Source organism: Coffea arabica, chromosome 5c, assembly GCF_036785885.1.
Source record: "Coffea arabica cultivar ET-39 chromosome 5c, Coffea Arabica ET-39 HiFi, whole genome shotgun sequence".
Lineage (NCBI taxonomy): Eukaryota > Viridiplantae > Streptophyta > Magnoliopsida > Gentianales > Rubiaceae > Coffea > Coffea arabica.
The window spans coordinates 4,149,372-4,166,553 of NC_092319.1; the positions used below are offsets into that span (position 1 = coordinate 4,149,372).

General features: G+C 37.7%; 2 protein-coding genes and 1 non-coding gene across 5 annotated transcripts; 1 reads left to right on the forward strand and 2 right to left on the reverse strand.

The window, feature by feature from the left end:
- Nucleotides 1–4,238: 4,238 nt before the first annotated feature.
- LOC113691145 (small nucleolar RNA R71) lies at nt 4,239–4,345 on the reverse strand. The gene has a single exon (XR_003448558.1). It is a non-coding gene; the product is annotated as a small nucleolar RNA R71 (small nucleolar RNA).
- A 29-nt stretch (nt 4,346–4,374) lies between these two features.
- LOC113689072 (uncharacterized) lies at nt 4,375–5,826 on the forward strand. Its single transcript, XM_027206905.1, has 2 exons — nt 4,375–4,856; nt 5,259–5,826. The coding sequence occupies exons 1-2, from the start codon at nt 4,375–4,377 to the stop codon at nt 5,824–5,826; spliced, it is 1,050 nt and encodes a 349-aa protein (XP_027062706.1).
- Nucleotides 5,827–10,758: 4,932 nt separating this feature from the next.
- LOC113690987 (protein OBERON 4) lies at nt 10,759–15,488 on the reverse strand. Of its 3 annotated transcripts, none has more exons than XM_027209153.2 (3): nt 13,965–15,488; nt 11,287–11,505; nt 10,759–11,193 (listed from the first exon to the last, which is right to left on the reverse strand). In XM_027209153.2, the coding sequence occupies exons 1-3, from the start codon at nt 15,034–15,036 to the stop codon at nt 11,081–11,083; spliced, it is 1,404 nt and encodes a 467-aa protein (XP_027064954.2). In that variant the 5' UTR covers nt 15,037–15,488; the 3' UTR covers nt 10,759–11,080. The 3 variants fall into 3 exon arrangements, with proteins under 3 accessions (XP_027064954.2, XP_027064953.2, XP_027064952.2); XM_027209152.2 differs by having other exon boundaries at nt 10,759–11,167; nt 11,287–11,430; nt 13,965–15,486; XM_027209151.2 differs by having other exon boundaries at nt 10,759–11,167; nt 13,965–15,486.
- Between the last annotated feature and the right edge of the window lie 1,694 nt (nt 15,489–17,182).

The window sequence follows — 17,182 nt, forward strand, 5'->3', positions numbered from 1 at the left end:
CAATGTGCATCTTTCTTCTTACTTTCTGTCGCGTGGCCCCTCAATGCAAACAATAGTGCTTCTCCTTTTACAACGGACAATGAGCATGACATACTGCATATTCTCCTTTTACAGAATCAACAAACTCTATCAACGAGCATAATCATGCAAAAGAGAGAGTGCACTTGGAATGCGCAAGCTTAAGCTTACTGAAACTCTAGTGCTTCTCTAATTCTACCTTGAAAAGATCAGTACGTCTTTCCCAGTTATGGAACAAACTTGGCAATTCCAAAGGCTTCCTCGAAAGGTACTTCTTTCGACATGGTTTGTTAAGGTCCTCCTCAATCTTTTAGCAGCAGCAACGATTTCGGCAGTGGGAGATTCTTGACCAAAATTCTGTGCAAGCACCTGGTCTGTATCATTCCACTTGAGACCGAAATCCAAAAGCACCCTCAGAAGCATCCAATCCTTGATCATTTCTTTGGATGGTATAGTCTATAGAGTCAAATGACTTGAAATGCAACTTGGGCATGAGCAGTCGCTGAATTCATAACATTATGCATCTCCTGGAAAGCAACAAATCTTGTGTTCTAGTTTCCTCGTTCCATTGGTCACGGAGCTCTTCGAAAGCAGAATAAATGCTATCAAATCTGGAAACTATCTCCATTCTACAACCCTCCACAATCTGAAATGGCAATAGTTGATGAAGGTTCCACCAGAAGCAAAAGATACCACAAAAACCACAACGTCCAAAAGCTCTGCTTATGGTTCAAAGACTCGGCCAAGTCGTCACCGTCTCGGCCCTTCCGATATGATACCGGACGATATGATTCCGAGATACTTGACTCGCTGAGACGTCACAGTGAAGGGTTGAAATGGCCGAGTTACGCCAAATCATTCTGAGTAATCCCGAGTCAATTCGAATTTTTATTCTTTTTACTAATTTTTAAATTCTTTTTGTTTACCATATTTTTTACAATTTTTGAAATATTAAATATTTCAAAAATTCGCGTTTCGCCGAGACTGCGACTGATATGCTGAAATCGATGTGGAACGGTCCGGATCGCTACCGCGACTTTGAACCATGCTGCTATACCTATTCTTTCTATTTTAAGGTAACAATAATATATAAATGGTAATGGATTCAAGCTATGCCGCAATAACAGTGAATAGCTAGAATAGATGATACGCTATTACAGTTACTGCTGATTAACAGAACTATATTAAGATAAACAGGTAGAATAGAAATCCAATTGCCGGTAATACAGAAACAGAAGATGAAATCATCTTCTTGTGAATGCTAACATTCCCAAATAAACTCCCTAAGACCCTGTTTATGGTGGTCTGCAGATGATTTAGCATAAAATTCAGCAAATTATGAATCGTCAACTAAGTAGTTACAACCTAAGAACTCCGAAGTGCAAATTAAGCACAGAACAAGTCATATCCAGCAATGTCGTAGGCAACAACTTGGCCCTTTCTGACCGTTCAAAAGCTAGGTAGGGAAATGGACATTTCTCATTCTCGAAGGATGATCATCCAAAAGATTGAGTACGTAATTCTCTCAATTGGAACTCTGTAGCATTCGCTTTTACAACTTGGACATGAAATGATCTAGATCAATGTTGTCTAAGATATCAAACGACCCTAATAAATGTTTTCTAATATAATACATGATAATAACAATCAGCATTTTGAATTCTAAGGGTCGCCACATGCATAGAAGGAACATGTGGTAAAGAACATGGGAATGACAGATAATCTAAAATGAAATAAAACGAGAAACAAACCAGATTTGTCGTTCAGAATTTTTAAAGAAAGTATGACACAAATAACTGATACTGTTGTGAGTAGGCTGATAGCAGCAGCACATGAATGGCAGTAGACTGATTGCAGCAACACATTAATGACACAAGTAAGTCAGATAAAATATTCCATTCCATTTTCTGATTATTGGGAGTATTAATTCTTTCTAATAAAAATTATCCCTATTGCCATGACATAAATCATCTGTGATAGAGCAACTAATGGGCACTTTTTGCGCTGTTATTTTGTCTTAATTTTAGTTACTCACGGTGCTAAGTGTTGAGATTTTATTTATATTTGGTATTTGTGTAGAGTGTAGATGGTTGGTGTAAAAAGTGCTCTTGCGAGGCAAATTTCTAAAAGACTCTTTATTTCATGGCTTGCCCACGCCAGGAACTGAGGAGATACACATAAAAGCCGGACCTGCGGGATTGGTAGCAGCAGGAGGGCAAATAGGAAGTCAGGTTCACGTGTACCGCGGAGTTGCAGGGGATTAAACTCTTAGAGAAAGTTTTGCCCTTTGATGTTTTTTCCTTTTGCTGGCGGTGGCTATAAAAGGAAAAAGCCAGATTCACGTGATATCAATATAAATTAGCTTTTCCTTTTGTCTGTCAGACGTTCTTTCCTTTCTTTTGTGGCGGCGAATAGAAGAAAAGCCAGAATCACGTAGGCTTAGGAGATTAGCTTTTAAGTCTTCCCTGTTAGACGATTTACTCTCTGCTGTTGCTTTTGACAATTTTCGGTAGACTTTTTCTTTACTTTTCTCCTGTACGAACTCAAAACAAGAAAAAAAAGTAGGAGACTTTCTCTTTCATTCCTTCGTTGTTTCATCGTTCCCAATTCTTTGGCAATTATGTGGATGGAGTTAATAAAACCATGCGAGATTGATATACTGAGGAGCGGCTAGATTTCTCCTCTACCCAAAGGTCGACGCAAAGGCGCGGTCCATAACATTTATGAGATTTAATCGAATTTTCATTATTTCTTTCAATTTGTTACTATTCGTGCGTTTTCTAAATTAATTGTTCATGGGTATTTTATTAATTGAGTATCAACGGCCGAATATTTAATTTAATAGCCTACTGTCACGTTAATTAAATTGAATCCGTAATTGTTCATTTAGTTGACAACTAGTGACAACCACCATAATTGGTTTTGTGTTGGGGAAACGTAAGATCTATTTTAAATTTACTCTCGTATCGTGTTTAATGATTAGAGTTGGGTTTTTCTAACTTTAATGCAACTGAATAATTAAATTCCTACGATCGTACATAGAGTTATTTTCTGGTTAGATAAGCAGTCAATGGTCGTACCTTAGCTGTCGAAAAAGCAAGGAAGAATTGGCTGTCAGAGCTTGTTGATGGCTATGACCAATCTAGTGATGAATGAATGAAATATCTTTACATCGATGATCATTTAATTGGACCGTACCTGAAAAGTTGATCCTTTGGATAATATTTTATTAATTGCTATTTTTAGTAAATTGTACTTGTTCAGTTAGCTTTTGAATTTTGTTTATTTTATTTTCATCTTCATTCCCTTAAATATCACCCAATTTTGTTCAATTGACTTGAAAAGAAACAACTTCCTATCAGTTCCCTGTGGAATCAACCCTACTTGCCATTGTATGTAAATTTAATACTTTTATAGACAATTCTGGTATATCGGATCAAGCAAACTCTTCGAGAACAGGGTGAATCAAGTAACTCATTGCACACCTAGAGTCTCTGCTCTAGCACTTGAATTTGTTTTATAATTAATTGTGGTGGTAATTAGGACTTTTTAGTAATTATTATTGCACAAGCTCGACACCTGTCAATTTTTAGCGCCGTTGCCGGGGAACGATATTTTGATTAATTTTATTTCTTTCTAAGTTATTTTCTTTGGATGTGTCTGGCATTTTTTTTGCAAATTAATTTTCAACTCGAAAGTAGAGAAGACTGCGCGTCGAACTAGGAAAGAGACTAGACAGCTCAGAGAGGAGCAATCTAGCACTGCATCTCAGAGATTGGATTCAGAGATTGAATCAACAGATTCAAGTAGTGATAATTCAAGTGACCTACGTCAAGAGGATATTCCTATGATGAATGCAAGAACACTAAGGGAGTTGGCTACTCCGGAATTGCCCCAATAGCCGTTGTACATCACATTTCTAACTCTAGCTGAGAATACCTCCTTCGAATTAAAGTCGGAATTAATTCACCTCTTACCCACATTCCATGGTCTCTCGGGTGAGAAACCCTATAAACACATCTAGGAGTTCGATGTGGTATGCTCCAGTATGAATCCTCCAAGAATTATTGAGGAGCAGATCAAACTAAGAGCCTTCCCTTTCTCCCTCAAGGATGCAGCAAAGTATTGGTTGTATTACCTACCTGCAGGTAGTATCACAACATAGGCCCAACTGAAAAAGAAATTTTTGAAAAAAATTCTTTCTTGCATCTCGGGTTGCAAGTTTGGGAAAGGAGATATGCAGTATTAAGTAGTATCCTGGAGAATCCCTATATGACTATTGGGAGAGGTTTAATAAGTTGTGCACTAGATGCCCACAGCATCAAATTAGTGAACAACTATTGATCCAATATTTCTATGAGGGACTCCAGTCGTCTGATAGGAGTATCATTGATGCTGCGAGTGGGGGAGCACTGGCAAATAAAGACACTGAGAGAAGCATGGCTACTTATCGAAGCTATGGCAGAAATTTCTCAACAGTTTGGCTTCCGCGACAGTAACCCTACCCGTAGGGTTAACGAGGTAGAGAAGTTGTTCATTCAACAGCAGCTATCAGAGTTAACATCTTTTGTTCGACAATTAGCTGTGGGGAACGTGCATCAAGCAAAGGTCTGTGGAATTTGCACAAACATGGGCCATCCCACTGATTCATGCCTTATTTTGCAAGAGAATGGGGCTGAACAAGTAAACATGGCTAGAGGCGTGCCCACGCCTCGTAGGCAGTACGATCCATACTCGAACACGTATAATCTGGGTTGGAGAGACTACCCCAATTTCAGCTATGGGAACAGGCCACAGAGTTCATTCTTAAATCGTCCACCAGGATTTCAGCAACCATGGTAATCAAAACCTCAACCTTCGTTCTCTAATTCAGGAAGATCTTTGGAGGATATTGTCAAGAACCTGGTCACGAGTACTCCTTAGTTCCAGCAGAAAACTAGATCGGGCATGAAAAATCCGGAGACTCAAATAAGTCACATGGCAACTGCAATTAATCGTTTAGAATTCGAAGTTTTTGGGAAATTGCCATCGCAACCCGAGGCAAACCCTAAGAATATAAGTGCCATGATACTGAGAAATGGCAAGGAAGTGGAGGGACCTAAGGCCACGAACCTAAAGAGTAAAAGTGAAGAAGTGATCGAAAAAGAGATTGAAGAAGAAGAGCGCATTCGCGAGGACCCTAAGGTAACGTTCACTCCTTTAATTCCTATTAAATCTAACTTATCGTCTTTTCCTTGCAGGTTGGAAAAAACAAAGAAGGTGGAGAAGGAAAAAGAAATCCTGGACGTGTTTCGTAAAGTGCAAGTAAACATCCCCCTATTGGACGCGATCAAGCAGGTGCCCAAGTACGCAAAGTTCTTGAAGGACTTGTGCATTAACAAAAGGAAGCTAAGGGGTGACGAGAGAGTGACGGTAGGAGAAAATGTGTCTGCTATATTCCAAAGAAAACTCCCACCCAAATGCGGGGATTCAGGTATGTTTACTATTCCCTGTAAGATTGGCCATTCTAATATCGAAAATGCCATGCTAGATTTAGGAGTTTCTATTAATCCGATGCCTAAATCAATCTATGATTCCCTAAATTTAGGACCTTTAAAAGAAACAGGGATAATAATTCAATTGGCTGATCCTACATTTGCTTATCCGGATGGGATAGTTGAGAATGTTTTAGTGCAAGTAGATGGATTAATTTTTCCTGTTGATTTTTATGTGCTTTACATGGATGATAGAAGTGCCTCAAATTCATCACCCATTATATTAGGAAGGCCATTTTTGAGTACTGCCCAGACTAAGATTGATGTTAGTTAGGGTACTCTTACGATGGAATTTGATGGAGAAACAGTCCACTTTAATATTTTTGATACAATGAAATATCTTGTTAACTCTTATTCTGTATTTGTTATTCATACTACTAATCCCTCTGTACAAGAATTTTCTGAATTTGCTTATAGGGGTAAATTCAAAGTTACTGCGAACAAGTATCATGGAATGAAAGCAATTCATGAGGTGAAAATAGGTAAAAAATTAAGGAAAAATGTTACACTCAATGGCTATTTGGATCCCGAAGGAGGGCCACCGATTACAAGGAAAATTGAATTACATTTAGACTGAAGAGCGGTGTATAGTGTCTAGCCAAAACATTAAAGAAAGGCGCTACTTGGAAGGCAATCCAAGGATTTCAATTGTGTTTTATTTCATATTTGTGTGTTCAAGATCAGTGGGTTTAGGTTCCTATTGACAAACAATCTTTATTGTAGGTGATGGGTGTTTATGTTCAGTTTTATTTTGGGTTGGGGGTACAAATTCGTAGGCAGAAGACTTCATGTTACAAGGCGTGCCCGCGCCTTGTATTCACAGCGCATGGACATTTGTAAAACTTGGTGATCAGAAGCCCTCGCCCTCCAAGGCATGCCAATGCCACATAGCAGATCGTGTTAGGCATATTATAGGCAGACGACCTCACCTTTCAAGGCGAGCCCATGTCTTCCAACCTTTGCGACAACGAAAGTCAAATGTAACCATGACCATCTCTAACCCCACTTTTCTACTTTCCTCTCTTCTTGTTTTATCTGGTCTTTTCAATTTCCTTTGTCTTAGTTTCTGCTTTTCATTTTCCATTATTTTGTCTTAGTTTCAATTTCTACTTTTTCAGTTTTTCCTACTCATCTGCCGCCGCTCTCCAGCCCGCACCATATTCTGTTGGCGGCGGCTACAAAAGGAAAAAAGCCATATTCATGTGATATCAATATAGATTAGCTTTTGCTTTGTTCTGTCAGACGTTCTTTCCTTTCTTTTGCGGCGGCGAGTAGAAGAAAAGTCAGAATCACGTGGGCTTAGGAGATTAGCTTTTAAGTCTTCCAAGTTAGACGATTTACTCTCTGCTGTTGCTTTCGACAATTTTCGGTAGATTTTTTCTTTACTTTTCTCCTATACGAACTCAAAACAAGAAAAGAAAGTAGGAGACTTTCTCTTTCGTTCCTTCGTTGTTTCATCTTTCCCAATTCTTTGGCAATTGTGTGGATGGAATTAATTAAACCACGCAAGATTGATATGATGAGGAGCGGCTAGATTTCTCCTCTACTCAAAGGTCGTCGCGAAGGCGCGGTCCATAACATCTGTGAGATCTAATCGAATTTTCATTATTTCTTTCAATTTGTTACTATTCGTGCGTTTCTTGGATTAATTGTTCATTTTATTAATTGAGTATCAATGGCCGGATATTTAATTTAATTTAATAGCCTACTGTCACGTTAATTAAATTGAATCCGTAATTATTTGTTTAATTGACAACTAGTGACAACCACCATAATTGGCTTTGTGTTGGGGAAACGTAAGATCTATTTTAAATAAACCATCGTAGCATGTTTATTGATTAGGGTTGAATTTTTCTAACTTTAATGCAACTGAATAATTAAATTCCTACGGTCGTACATAGGATTATTTTCTGGTTAGAGAAACAGTCAATAGTCGTACCTTGGCTATCGAAAAAGCAAGGAAGAATTGGCTGTCAGAGCTTGTTGATGGCTATAACCAACCTAGTGATGAATGAATGAAATATTTTTGCATCGATGATCATTTAATTGGACCGTACTTGAAAGTTGATCATTCGGGTAAAATTTTATTAATTGCTATTTTTAGTAAATTGTACTTGTTGAGTTAGCTTTTGAATTTTGTTTATTTTATTTTCATCTTCATTCCCTTAAATATCTCCCAATTTTGTTCTATTGACTTGGAAAGAAACAACTTCCTATCCGTTCCCTGTGAAATCGACCCTACTTGCTATTGTATGCAAATTTAATACTTTTATAGACAATTTTGGTATATTGGATCAAGCAAACTCTTCCGGAACAGGATGAATCAAGTAACTCATTGCACACCTAGGGTCCCTACTCCAGTACTTGGATTTGTTCTATAATTAATTGTGGTGGTAATTAGGACTTTTTAATAATTATTATTGCACAGGCTCGGCACATGTCAATCTGAAATTTCTTAGGCACAAGAGTAAGGCCAAGTCATTCGTCAAAAATAGATTCTTAGGCCCTACGATATATGAACTTACAACTTCCTGAACATCAGCTCTACTTCCAATATTGACAGCATCTGGAGGACCACCTCATGCAGTCTTATCCCTCTAAAGTAATTGCTGGCACCAAAAATCCTGTTAGAACACTTGCGGCGTCAATTCCTTTCAACAAGTGTTAAACTCTTGCAAGCAACGTGATAAATAACATAAGTTTGATCACAAAGATATTAAACTGCATCTCTGAACTGCCTAATGCAAGTGCGACAATTATGACGCTCATGCATTGGAATTCAACCTCATTGAAATCTTAAGTACCTGCTTCGCATATACAAAAGACCAAGACGTCCGACTGAATCACATGGAACTTCTACATATGGTAGCAGATCTACGGAGGTCTGCGTGTAATCTGCTTTGTAATGCACCTTGAGTAGGGCAGAAGAAATGCCAATTATAGCTAAAATAACACCATCTCTCTTTCTTTTTTCCTTTTTCCATTAACTTTCTTCTTTTGAAGCGTTGAGCCTTTGTTCTTTTTTTCCAGTCCTTTTCTGCTTGAAGTGCTGAGTCTTTACAACCACTTGAGTCAACCAATAAGAATGCAATGAGTAATTTCAGCTATTGTAATTTGGCACCATGGGCAGATTGAGTGAAATCCAAGAAGAACAACTAGAAGGAAGAAACAAAGCTTAAGAAACAAAATTAAAACCTGAGGCTTTTCGTTATGGCCTTATTTGCGATAAGGGTTCAGGAGGCCTACGAAGTTTAATCAATTTATTACAGACCATATTAAAGGGAAACGTTTGTTTCAACTGAAAATGACTGCATAGGCCTACGAAGTTTAATCAATTTATTACAGACCATATTAAAGGGAAACGTTTGTTTCAACTGAAAATGACTGCATACAACATAATTGCCAAGTTCGATCGTGATCAAACATAAGCAGAAAGTAATGAAGTATAGACGTTCAGTCATGGTTTTATGACTAAAGATTCCTTTTGTCACCGACTATGCTACAGGACTTGCAAATAAAAACATAAATATCTTCATTTACACCCTTGAGGACTAGAGTTATTCTAAAGAGAATGAAAAAAGTTGTCTAAATGTAATTCTCATGCTAAGTAGAAGACACATATATCATCGGGAACTGTAGTAAGCTGTTAGAAAAATCATTCAAGAATTGTCATCTTCCTGGTTCTGGTTCCCAAATACTACTGTCTTAAAACCAGCATTCGAGTTAAACTTGTACTAATAGTGGGAACAACAAATTCTGTTTTGCTTATATTGTAACTATTTTCGGTACTTGCAGCTCTGACAGGCTTCCAGACTTGCAAAGAATGATATCCAACTCAAGATTTTATCCCTTCCTATTACTTTTTCTCTATCAGTGAATTCTGTGATCAGATGAGGTTTCAACAATAAGAGCTGAGAATAATGAAAAGTTAACAACAATAAAGAGAAAGAACATGTAAGGTAGAGCTTAGATTCCTATGTCTGCTTTTCTTTGATCAGGTTTCTGTAATCGGTTAAAGATATTCACTTAGGTAAAACTGCAAGCTGTCGCCTTACAAAAGTAGAACTCCCACTAAGAATCCTATCCAGGAATTATATTCTTCCCAGCATTCTTTCTTGGCTTTTTGGGTTTTTTGTTTTTTTTTGTTGTTGGGAGGGGGGGGGGGGGGTGGAGGTGAGAGAAGATCACCGGGAGCGGCGCTAAAGCTAAGTTCTTATATGGGCCATTCTCCTAACGTGCATGAAAGAGCACCTCAAGATTCTGCTGATAAACAGGCTTGACGATAGAATATTAAAGCAATCATTTCCATACAAACTCGTTTTGCACCGAAACAAGACAATTGGCACCATATAGGAAACAGCTAAACGCATGCAATATTATCCAATAGTCACTTTATTGTGGTTCTTTCTAATTTTGATGCATATCTCTGTACCAGGAAGTTGATCTTCTCCAGCAGACAAAATCATGAGGCTAGCTAACTAGCAATTTTGGGAAACTACCTTTTCCTGGCATTGTTTTTCCTGCAGGAGAATTGCAAGAAAGAAGCAGATGATGATACGTGGTTATTTCCAGCTTTGTTGCTGAAAATGCCTTGACCGCCTTCTCAAGTACCATTCTTTGTGCCTCTCTTTTTTTGTTTCCTGGAGCAGCTCTCCTTCTCAAGTACCATTCTTTGCACCTCTCTTACTTTATCTGTTTCCTGGAGCAGCTCTGTGGCCTTCTCCAACAGCATAGAACTTCGCCAAATTTCCCTTCATCTTGAGTTTAACTTAGGTACAAAGTAAATTAAACACATTAAGAACATAAGAAAAGAATTCGTGGAAAGAGAATTTGCCAGTCTCGCTGGCTGAACACCATAAGCAGCATCTCAGCCCCATTAAATAAGTGTTGATGCTGCGAGATTCTTCTTTTCCTCAGAATGATACATGAACTCCATTATTGTATTTGGCAAAAGTTTAGCAATAGTTCCCTAAGATGTGAGAAAATCTCAATTCAGTCCCCAATATCCAGGATGATGCAAATATTATCCTTCAATCTTCCAGGTTTAATACCACGTTGGTCCAACACTCACTCAGGGGAAGAGTAGTGTCAATTTCAGCTCCATATCACTGCTCCTTACGCTTCCCCAAACTTTTCAACTGTTCTAAATCGTTCAAATTTAAAGGCGCAAGAAGCAAAACAACATAGCAGTTTGTTTTACCCATAGTTGCCATGAATGCTGGTATGTGAATTAGAACAAAACTGTCTTTTAAGATTTATGCTCCCTTTTGTTTTCTTTTCCACTTTTTACCCACAATATATCATACAATTCGCAAAGGATGTCAAATATTGCTAAACCCCTGAACTAATAAGTCATTCGTGCTATTTCCCAACAATCAGGTAAAAGACAGTTCCACCTAAGTGCAACTAAAGTAAATGCCTTTTCTTGGACTTTGTATATGCTCCCCAAGGTGGGTAAATTGGGAAAGAAGAGGATGATGACAAGCTTCTCCAGTTATTTCCATGTTTGTCATTGTCAAATATCTGCATCATGCCCTCAAGCCCATCGCCCTGAACTCTAGATGATCCATTGTTGCCCCGGAGCAGCTTTCTGGCCCTCTCCAAGAGCACACTATCTGACATGTTGTTGCTTGAATTTGAGCTTAAGTTTTGCCAGAAGAGAACAAATAAAAGAAAAGCAAAGGATGTAGAGAAAAGAAATGAAAGCAAAGCTTCTGAATTATAAAGAACTGACCTGGGTCACTTGGTGAAGACAATAAGCCTGTCCAGTTGAGGTCATCTTTCTCCTTGCCAGATGTCTTCAGAGCCAGCTCCTCAGGTTCCTTAAGTTGAGTCTTTTGCAATTGCTGCCACTCTGGACCATGGTTCTTGAAGATATCTAATAGCTTGTCAATGGTCAGAGTCCTGCCCAGAACTTCACAACAGTACACAAAAAGGTTCCAAATCTTCTCCACTGCCAACAACGAAGAAATGATGGAGACAGATAATCAAGAAAAAAGAAGCCAGGCAAGTTGCAACTGCCGTGGTTTTAAATCTTAGTGACACTTCTAAACCCACTTCATTCTGGAATCTCCTTTGTTATAAGTAAGACCTCATAACTATAGGCTTTTGATGAGGTATTTAATACCAAAACCATAAAGATTTTAATTGTTTTTATGTATTGTGATATCCCAATCAAGAGAAAATGCCTCTTCTCAGCTTTAGGTTCACTTTGGCACCTTTATAATTTTTATGCAAAATTGAGTCTCAAAACTCAAACAATAACAGAATATTTTACTCAGTCCTTTATAAGAGAATATATCTTGCTAATTCCCAAAATGAGGAAATAGCATGTTACCATTGAAAAAGAGATATAAAACCAAACCAAGGGATGTCACTGCAGCAGGGAAGAGAGAGAGAGAGAGAGAGAGAATATTCAAGACTCCTGATTGCTTAAAGGACTGCACTTGAAAAGAAGTTCACGAGCCAGTATTAAAAAGTGTAGCCTTCCACCTTCTGTACCATCCATTAATTCCTTCCAAAGTTTTGTCTTTATACAGCCTGAAACCAGTTGGTATTAGTATAATAGACCACCTCATTCAATAAAGGGCAATCCACAGCACCATGTTCTGAGGGTCATTATAGTTTTTTGTTAAGGTTTGTCATTATTGCCCCAACCACCATTTCTATTTTGGGAATTCAATTGGCTTTCCTTTTGCATCAGCACGTTGCAATGATAATCAGCGAATGATTATTCGTGCTCCACATATATCCTCTCGCACTCCATCCCCTGTTTTTTGTCTTCTTTATGACTAAGGTGCCCTTTCTCTTATCTGCTTTAAGGTTCCCAAGCCAACAACTCTTGACCACTGTTAGAAGAAGAAGGCCACCAATCTCTGCTACCCGACACTAAGTGGCTAAATCAACTCCACTGACCACTCTATTTCTTTCTTCCTAAGGCCAGTGAACTAAGGTTCCATCATTTTTTATGTGAACCACCCGCAAAAGAACAAAGACAATCAAAGAAAATATCATCAAGAAACCAACTTCTCCAAAAAAGTTTTACATTTTAATGCAATTGATACAAGAAATCAATTAGAACCCATTGTAGAGAGCAGTTTAGGATCAGAAATTTTCAAAGGTTTGTCATGGAATAGCCTATTGTCATAATCAGACACAAATCAATTTCATTTTTCATTTTATTCAATCACTCAACAAGAAAGATTGCAGCATATACAGATTATATAGGGATGGTGCAATTGAGAAAAATAATGTCTTGTTTTCGTCTGGATCGGCTGGCAGAAAGTTGGAGGCTGCTGGTTGCACTCTTGAAAGCATGCTGAGGTCATGGACCAATAGGATAGAAGCTGGAATAAGTAGTCTGCAATTGAGTTTTGTAGCAGCAGCAGTTGCACAATGGGGAATGGGTCATGGGACTAGGATAGATACTACTACAGAGCAGTGGGTCGGTGGGTGTGTTGATGAACACAACTGTTTGGCAGGGATAACAAGATGAGAAGGATAGCCTTGGAAACCAATTTTTATCTGAGGATGGTTTAGTCTTTCTGATTGAAAATGACAAAGAATAGAGCATTGGAGGTTTTTTGTGGAGTGCCAGTATCATCTCCCTGATAATCTACTTGAGTTCAACTTTTTGATGATGTCATCAAAGTTTCAATTGTATCACCAAGTTCTTACTTTGAAAAAACCTGATAAAATCACTCAGTTTTCCATGGTCTTTAGTTCCATCTAGCTTCCACCAATGACAAATGGGGTATTACCAACTCATGAAGCTAGCAGGATACTCCTAGAAACTACGGCATATCCTTGGAGAGAGTGTATTTTCTATCCTGTTCTCCGACAGCTGTCAAAAATTTCAGTTATAACTTGCAAGATTCTAAAGCCCATGACTATGGACTTTAAAGACTGTCAATCGACTTGATGGTAAATGCATATAAATCTGCCAAGGTACTTCATCTAGGGCAGTTAACTTGAAAATAGAAGGGAAAGAATTTAGAACTGTAAAACAATGACTAATTTCCATAACAAATATTTGCACAAGTGTCACACAATTGGTTGAGAACGGCTTATGATCAAAACTTATTCCGCAAGAAAATGATCATAAGTTACATAACATTGGATGTGCAAGTAGATTTTTGGATAGTTCATTCTGTGCATTTCCGAAAGCAATGGTTATCATAATGCTTTGGATTCAAAATTTCCCAAGACTCAGCTGCTGAAGTACCAGTGCTTCAACCACAGATAGTTTCAATTTCTTTTGTTTGCAAAATCAGGTGGTACACCATGGAAAAAGATAAAGTTATTTCAGCTCCGCAATGATTTGAAAGGGGCCAAACAGAAAGCAACTCATAGGTACTAGAATGTTACACACAAGAATAAGGTGTAGATGCATAATCCAAAATGAGCTCATACCATTAAAGGAACCTGCAGTTTGATGTTCAACTTCTTGAACATTAGCTCTATCTTCCAAAAATGATAGCATCAGAGTTGCTATCTCATGCAATCTTTTCCCTCTAAAATTATTGCTTGTAGAAAAGATCCTCCGAAAGTAATTTAGTTCCCTGGAAAGAGCTTCTGATGTGAACTCCTTTCCACACTTTTTAAAAGCAAAGCCAAACATTTCAGAAGTATGACCACAAGCAATGCAGAACAAGTTCATCTCTGCTCCATTTCCAGAGGCACTAAGCACATTTCTAAAACAAGATTCTTGCATCCCACAATCTACATGATACCAGTGCAGACATTTATCGCACCCCACCCAACTACAGGTAGTAGATTCCATGTCAAACTTTGAACACAGCATACACATGCAATCTTTACAAAAACCATTCTTTTCCGCACAGAACTTGCAATTACATATATTCTCTCCTAAGTGTATCTGGCATTTCAGATTTCTACACCTTAACTCCACATATATTTCTGCCAAGTCAGAGAAAAACACAGGAAAATCAAACTCAAGTAATTCAGCTTGACCAGTCTTGATGGCCACCAAGATCCGCAACTGAGTTCGATGGCACTTATGTAGCAGCAACTCCAGATTGATAACAGACCTTTTTGGGAGTAATTGGCGAATTACGCTTAGCATATAGATCTGACCCGGATCGCAGATCAATTCCCTGGCTGACTCCTTCAAACAAGCAATTTCTCTTTCGGACATTTCCTCAAACATGTTAGCTGCTACTACTACTGGCTTTGCTATGACTGATTCAAGAAAGTCAAAGTCAACCCTCGATGGCTGCTGCTCTTTTTCGCCATCTGGGGTGCTCCCAATAGGCAGCCATGAAACGTTTGGTAAGCTGAGAGAGAGCTCAAGACCCATCTTGTCGTCCTTACTAGGCTTCATTTCAGTCAAATTCTGTGTCTGCTTTCCCTCTTTCCTAGGAGCCACAATTGAAAATGCAAAGCTTCTTGAACCTGACATCTCCGTAGACGACAGAGCAGCAGCATTTCCATCACCAATAGAATTTTCAGCTATTTCCTCCATTACTGACCAAGAACCAGCCACCAGTATCCCTTCCGTTGCCCTCCTTATCGGAGCCCCAACTTAATTGGTCGTACAAAATGGGGATAAACCAAAGAAGGAAGAATCCCTGGCCCTCTCCTCTACTCCTCCTCATCTTGCACAGAAACACCATTTTGGTTTTCGCCTACGCGTGCAATAGGAAGGAAGATGCCTAGAAGGCCGGAACTTGTCATCACCATCGTTTTCGTGAGCAGACTTTTTTTGACTTTTTTCCGGAGATAACGGGAGGGAAACATAATCGGAGATTTTGAACCATGATATAACTAACTCTTCGCGTTAGGCCTCTAGTACTATAACGCGTGACAAAGTTTTTTTTTTTTTTCGGTCAGTTAGAAAATCTTGGGCGAGTTCCACTTTGGTCGCCCTCCATTGAATAGGGTACCCGTCGAAATCTCAGGTCACCTACACCAGGCAGTTCTTGCAAATCACAAGTGTATTTGGATTGAGATAATTTAAAATAAAAAAAATTGTTTCACAAATTTTAATTTTTTTTTAAATTATTTTTTTATTTTACATACATTATATCACAAAAAATACTATAATAATTATCTCAAATAAACTCCTATCCAAACTACAAGGCATGCTTAAAAGAAAACAAGAGTTAATTCTAAGATCCTAGAGCGAGGTTCGTAATTCACCTCTTAGGCCCTTTCCATCAAAGATGTTCTTAGTTCAAAAAAAGTCAAAAAACTGATTGATCCAAACTCGATCGAATGTTAGACATCGGTAGAACGGATAATATTCAATGCTGGAAGTTTGGTAAAATAGTTTGGAAATGAATATTGAAATTTGATTGTCCATTTATTTATAAATTGTGTATTATATGCATTATATATCTACCAATGTATCATATTATATAATAACTCACCATTAAACAATGTTATATATAAGTCATAACTTTCAGCTTACCTTAATGTAAACTTATTTTTTGAGTCTTGACTTGGCTTTTTTTTTTTTTTTTTTTTTGTCTTGCTTGGTTTTTCTAGTGTAATTATGAGAGGAAATTCAAAATTTTTTTGCTCACTTTTAAGATTTACATGTTCAAAATAATTATCGGTAATCCAACAAACATACATGCTCAATCCCAGAATTGGCAAAAGCATCAAGTAGATGCAATGAGGTAAGATTTCTCTATCATACCAAGCATAATACCCTTTCCTTTTCAGATTGAAATTCAATGGCTTCAATTTGCACTCTAATAAAGTATGCACCTACTTTGTCACATATCCATAGCTTGCCATTCAAAAAATCAATGCCAAATCAATCTAAAAACACTGCAATTTTTATATTGATAACTTCCCATTCAAAAATACAATGCTAAATCAATCTAAAAACACTGCAATTTTAGGTTCACAATAGTTATAGACATGTAGACTTGTAGTAACGACTTATGATATCCATAACTTGCCATTCAAAAAAAAAAAAAAAAAACAATGCCAAATCAATCTGAAAGCACAGCAATTTTTATATGCATAACTTCCCATTAAAGAAAACAATGCCAAACTAATCTAAAAACACGGCAATTTTGGGTTCCAACCGTTACAGACATGAAGTAACTCCATGCTAGAAAACAACATAGCTTAAGCAGTTCAACTCAATTCATACATAAATAATAAGTCAACTAAATATTCTTAATAGCAATGAATCACACTAAGGTTGAGTTTGATAAAACTGAAGTCTGAAATATGAAATTTCGAGTCTAAATTCATTAAATTATTGAATTGTTAAGTATTAAATCTAATACATTTGAATGCATATCACATTCAGTGATAAGTGAATAACTTATCATTTAATTTTGGGGCAAGTTTTGTCTAAAAAAATTAGTGCCACTTGATTAATTCAGACATTCAATTTTTAGTTATCAAACAGTTTGAATATGTTATGATCTGAATTCATTAAATTTAAGTGTTAAACTGAATTATCAAACATGGTCTAAGTTATGTACTCTTTGTATCGGATATGGGGCAGGAACGGTCATTCTATCGGATACGGGGCAGGAACGGTCATCAGAATGACTGATGACCGTTCCTGAACGGTCCCCTCACAATCCCAGGAAATAACCATGTCGACCAGTTTTGGGAAGATGGAAAAACGACATCACATAAAT